The following is a 6,000-nucleotide window of genomic DNA, read 5'->3' as shown; positions in this document are numbered from 1 at the left end:
TTTAGGTGACTTCTCTGGAGAATGACCTTTGAAGAGTAAAATCTTGCCTTGTATTTGGGTATATACAATAGTTCTTTACATACCTGTCCTATACTCCTGTCCCATCCTTAGTCTGTAAGGCACTTAAAGTAACGACTAGTTCTCACATAAATATAAATCCAGTGCTCGTAAGTACATTTATTCTTGTCAGGTACGTTTGCTACATGGTAGAATGTATAGGTGTGTATTACAGAATTGCCTTTTGAGTAAAGGAGTCTATCTAAATAGTTCACTGATACTTTGTAATTTGTGTTAATTTGTTCAAGGTATCTAGCAAAGTGGAAAAGGATTACAATGATCTTTTTGATGGAGATGATGCAAATAATGCTGGTGATTTTCTAAATGACAATGCAGTTGAGACCCCCTCTTTTTCAAAGAGGATTATAAATGATGAGGAAGAGGATGACGACCTCATGCTGGCCTCAGGTCGTCCTAGACAACGAAGTCACATCCTAGAAGATGATGATAATTCAGTTGGTATGTGTTGATTTTGTAGATATGATTGTGCATCCCATTGGTTGATCTTTTCAATTTTTTATTGAAAAGTTTTTTTATTTGAAGTCATTATTAAATTTACAGAATGTAGCTGATGCAGTGTACAGAGGGAAATGTGTAATATTAAATACTTGGGGGCACCTGGGTGGGTTAAGCCTTTGCCTTCGGCTCAGGTCATGATCCCAGGGTCCTGGGCCCCACATCGGGCTGTCTGCTCAGCAGGGAGCCTGCTTCCTCCTCTCTCTCTGCCTGCCTCTCTGCTTACTTGTGACCTCTGTCTGTCAAATAAATAAACAAAATCTTTAAAAAAAAAAAAAAAACTTGTTAGAAAGGTTTCAAATCAATGATCTAAGCTTCTGCTTTGGCAAATTAGAAAATTAAGAGGAAATTAAACTCCATACTAGCAGAAAGAAGGAAATAAACAATTCAATGATATTGACAACAAAAAAACTATAAAGAAAGTGAGTGAAACCAAAAGCTAGTTCTTTAAAAAGATTGGTAAATTTGTTGAATCTCTATCCTGACTGACCAGAAAGGAAAAGAAGATCCAAATGACTAATATAAGTGATGAAAGGAGACTCATCACCATAGATCCTATAGACCTATACTATCCAGTATGGTAGCCACTACCTACCTGTGGCTATTGAGCATTTGAAATGCGGCTAGTTTAAATTGAGATGTGTTGTAAGTGTGAAACGCAACCAGATTTTGAAGAGAGTATGAGAAGAGTGTAAAATATTTTAGTCCTTTTTTACATGAGTACATGTTGAAATTATAATGTTTTAATATAGAATAATATTAAAATTAATTAGACCTGGGTTTTTTTTTTTACTATTTAAAATATGGCTACTAGAAAATTTAAAATTATACATATAATTCATTTCTATAAGATAGCACTGCTATTAATAACAGAAGAATAAAGGAGAATGTTATGAACAACTTTGTGCCCATAAATGTAACAACTTTAATAAAATGGATGATTCTTTGATATAAGCTACCAAGCTAACTCAAGAAATATGTAACCTGAATAGTATAATATCTGTTAAAGAAATAGAGATAACAATTTAAAGAACCCTTTAGGGGTCCCTGGGTGGCTCAGTTGTTAAGCATCTGCCTTTGGCTCACGTCATAATCCCAGAGTCCTGGGATTGAGCCCCACATCAGGCTTCCTGCTCAGTAGGAAGCTTGCTTCTCCCTCTCCCACTTTCCCTGCTTGTGTTCCCTCTCTCGCTGTCTCTTTCTCTGTCAAACAAATAAATAAAATAAAATAAAAAAATTTATAAAGTGCCTGTTGCAACAACTTATATGCTAAAATAGCACATTTAACATTATCAAATAAATATATCATTATCAAATAAATGCTAAATACCATTTTATGGTGGTAAATTGTGCTACATTTAAATCATACGGGTTTTATACAACAGAAGTCCTCAAATGTTTGATCTCAGGAGCTCATTACATTCTTAAAAACACTTGAGGATCTCAAAGAAAATTATTTGTGGAGTTACATCGTTATTTACCATGGTAGAAACTAAAACTAAGAAATTTTAAAAATATTTACTTTTAAATAACAATAAACTCATTTATGTATACATAATAATGTTTCAGATGAAAAAATTTCGTAAGAAAATAGGCATTATTTTATCCTTTTGAAAATTTCTTTAATGTCTAGCATAGAAGATGACTTGAATTCTCTCATATGCCTCAGAGTTTAGTCTGTTGCCATATATGTTGTTTTTATTTGACATATGTGTAGAGTATTCAGGCTCACATGAACATGTAGTTTGTAAAGGGAGTATTTTAACAGCCTGTTGAAATACTTCTAGATAGTCTTCTTTGCCACTGTACCAAAAACTCAACTTACTTGCGATGTGGAATCCAGAAACTCCAGTGAATATTTCAGCTGTATTACATTAAAATCCATTGGTCTGACTTGAATGAATCTTTTAATTTACCATGTTTGATTTTGAAATATATGCATTGGTAATTTGGAAAATAATGGTTCACTATAGGTCTGCAGGTCTTTTAATTTTGACACTATTATCCAGTATCAGTATCATCACCAATCTCATCAGAAGTTTTTAAATATTAGGAAGCAGTCAAGCTCATGGTGGCAGGTACAAGTTTTCTAAATTTTTTTTTTTAAAGATTTTATTTATTTGAGAGAGAGAGAGATCACAAGTAGGCAGAGAGTCAGGCAGAGAGAGGGGGAAGCAGGCTCCCTGAGCAGGGAGCCCGATGTGGGGCTCAATCCCAGGACCCTGAGATCATGACCCAAGCTGAGGGCAGAGGCTTAACACATTGAGCCACCCAAGCGCCCCATTTTCTAATATTCTGGTTTTTGCTTGAAAACTCAAATTTTATCATTGACAACAAATTCTGTCAGTTATTTTTCTCAAATGATCAACTTCATTTATTTAAAGAAAATGTTTACCAAATACCAAAGACTGCATAGCCATAGTTTATTTGGCATTCTTTCAAGTATAAATGGTGTTCTGTGAAAAAATCAATTAGTTCAGCTTACAACTCAATTGCACAAATGCTTTTTTTTTTTGAGACGGACATCACTATGCACACTTCCTATTTTAGCACAAAGAACATTTAAAAAATATCTATGTTGGATCAAGATTCAACAGAATTAATATTTTTACTGCAATTGAGTGGTGGTTAACAATGAATTGACTACTAATACAGATTGGTGCCACTGCCACACCAACAGTTTTACCCTCTTATTGTTTTGTACCATCACTGTAAATGTTAACGTAGTAGAAGAGGCAGATAGCATGTTAGTATTACTAAATATGAATGGAAAAGTTTATTTAGATTTCATAATGCTTTCCTTTTTCTAGATCATTGGTATTTATGATTCTCTAAGTATGATTTTTTATTTTCTAGATGTTACCATATTAAAAGCTGGTTCTAGTCTTTCCAAAGAGGAGGAGGAGGAGGATCAGGCCAACAGCATTCATAATCTACCACTTGTAACATCCCAAAGGCCGTTTTATGATGGGCCAATGCCAACTCCCCGGCAAAAGCCATTTCAGTCAGGTTCTACTCCCATGCATCTCACGCATAGGTTCATGGTAAGCCTTGGATCTACATTTAACTTTAAAATAGTTTTATTTAACTCTTTAAACTGTAAGTGTTTTATCTCACTATAGTTAATTTTGTTCGGTACAAAATATTTTTAAAAACCTTGATTAACTGGCCAAAAGCACTTTGGTTCATTATAATTTTGTAGTTGATTTATTTTATGATTAACTTACCGTTTTAATCTTATTTCAACCTTATTATTGGAAATCACGTTAAATGAAATTCTGCCTTGCAAAAAAAAAAAAAATCTGCTTTGCAAAGGGACATAATGAACATAATGCGACTATATATCTTGCAATATCTCTTGATTGTACTTCCAAACTTTATTTCTCATATTTTTATATAGAAGTTTATACTGATTCCAAAACACTGGTTAGAATGTATTTTTTTTGAAGGCAGCTCCTAATATAATATATTAGAAGGTGATAAGTACTATGGAAAAAAAAACTATCTGCCTCTTTTCCCCACCCCATCCCACTGGAATATAAACTCCAGAAGGATAAGAAATTGTTTTTGTTTTGTTTACTGATAGAACTTAGAACAAGGTATGGCACAGTAGGCATTAAGAATATATTTCCTAAATGGATGAATGAATATATTAGCTTTTTGTTCTGAGAACTAAAAAGTTTAATATTTTTATTTATTTGAGGCTTTCCACTGAGGACTTTGCCTCTTGTCCTTTTTGAAAGGATAGGCCTGGCATAAGTTTATATGTAAATACTAGAAGCGATGTTTTATTTTAATAAAACTTGTTGATATCCGTAGTCATCATCAAGTAATAGGTCTTAATTTCTTGTTGTTACATATTTTATTTATAGTTCTTTATAGTAGAGGAAAGTGTGAGCCTGTAGTATATATGGGTGGAAGATAAGTTTTCTAAATGGTATTGGTTTATGTTGCCTTAAAATGTATATATTTATTCCTACAATATAAAGCAGTTAGTTGGAGCAGGAAAATATGCTGTCATTTATATCCATATTTATAAGTAAGTAAATTTTTGAAATATTTCTGTTGGGGAATTTAATAGTTTGGTTGTTCAGAATTATATTTTTTTATGGCAGTCATGTAATTTTTAAAATAGTAAATGAAATACTCCAATTGCTACTAAATATTTATGTGCCTTCTCATGAAAAGAGTAGGTAGTAATTGTAGTTCTGATGTCACTACTCTTACTTGAAACTATTTAAAGGTAGTTAAGCTGTGTTTGCTCCCATAACTTCAATTTCAATACAGACTGAATTATAATATTTATTAATTTGTACTACTTTAGTCCATTGATTCTAGGACCTTTAATTTATCTCAGACTTGTATTTAACCTTAATGTTTGTAGGTGTGGAACTCTGTTGGAATTATTCGCTGCTATAATGATGAGCAAGACAATGCCATAGATGTGGAGTTCCATGATACCTCCATACACCACGCAACACACTTATCAAACACTTTGAATTACACAGTAGCAGATCTATCTTATGAAGCTATTTTGTTGGCATGTGAAAGTACTGATGAACTAGCAAGGTAAATTCCAGATTTTTTTTTTTTTTAAGATTTTTTATTTATTTATTTGACAGACAGAGATCACAAGTAGGCAGAGAGGCAGTCAGAGAGAGAGAGAGAGAGAGAGAGGGAAGCAGGCCCTCTGCTGAGCAGAGAGCCCGATGTGGGGCTCGATCCCAAGACCCTGGGATCATGACCTGAGCCGAAGGCAGAGGCTTTAACCCACTGAGCCACCCAGGCGCCCCTAAATTCCAGATTATTAGGAAGAATTTGTCACTGCTGGATTGTTAGATACAGAAGAGTTTCATACATAATACCTCAGAACATATCTCTTTTTGCCTAATTGTCCTTTACAGTCTCTAACTACAAATCAGGATGACATGGGGCATCTGGTTTACAGTCTCTAACTACAAATCAGGATGACATGGGGCATCTGGGTGACTCAATTGGTTTAGGCATCTTACTCTTTTTTTTTTTTTTTTAAGATTTTATTTATTTATTTGACAGGAAGAGAGAGATCACAATTAGGCAGAGAGGCAGGCAGAGAGAGAAGGCGAGGCAGGCTCCCTGCTGAGCAGAGAACCCGACAGGGGGCTCAATCCCAGGACCCTGAGATCATGACCTGAGCTGAAGGCAGAGGCTCAACCCACTGAGCCACCCAGGCACCCCTAGGCATCTTACTCTTAATCTCAGCTCAGCTCTTGATCTCAGGGTTGTGAGTTCAAGCCCTGCATTGTGGGGGGGGGCAGGGGAAATGACATGATACAATTAACAATTTATAATTGCAAGAGAAATTAAAGAGTTAGATAAAACATTGTTACTCTGTTTTATTACTATTGTAAGATATATATGATGTATAGATGTATATAATATGGTATA

The 6,000-nt window shown here is 34.4% G+C and overlaps 1 protein-coding gene across 1 annotated transcript in view; it reads left to right on the top strand.

The window, feature by feature from the left end:
* Nucleotides 1–275: 275 nt before the first annotated feature.
* The window catches only part of LOC116863252 (WD repeat and HMG-box DNA-binding protein 1-like), a gene marked incomplete at its 5' end in the record, with an annotated part of 28,481 nt that continues 22,756 nt past the window's right edge, over nt 276–6,000 (top strand). The window contains 3 exons of the mRNA XM_032850739.1: nt 276–516; nt 3,430–3,617; nt 4,958–5,142. Coding sequence (XP_032706630.1) covers nt 276–516; nt 3,430–3,617; nt 4,958–5,142 — 614 coding nt within the window. The remainder of the gene's footprint in view (nt 517–3,429; nt 3,618–4,957; nt 5,143–6,000) is intronic.

Source organism: Lontra canadensis, unplaced genomic scaffold, assembly GCF_010015895.1.
Source record: "Lontra canadensis isolate GAN:19392208 unplaced genomic scaffold, GSC_riverotter_1.0 scaffold763, whole genome shotgun sequence".
Lineage (NCBI taxonomy): Eukaryota > Metazoa > Chordata > Mammalia > Carnivora > Mustelidae > Lontra > Lontra canadensis.
Note: the sequence above shows the minus strand (reverse complement) of the source record. Positions and strands in the feature narration are given on the sequence as shown.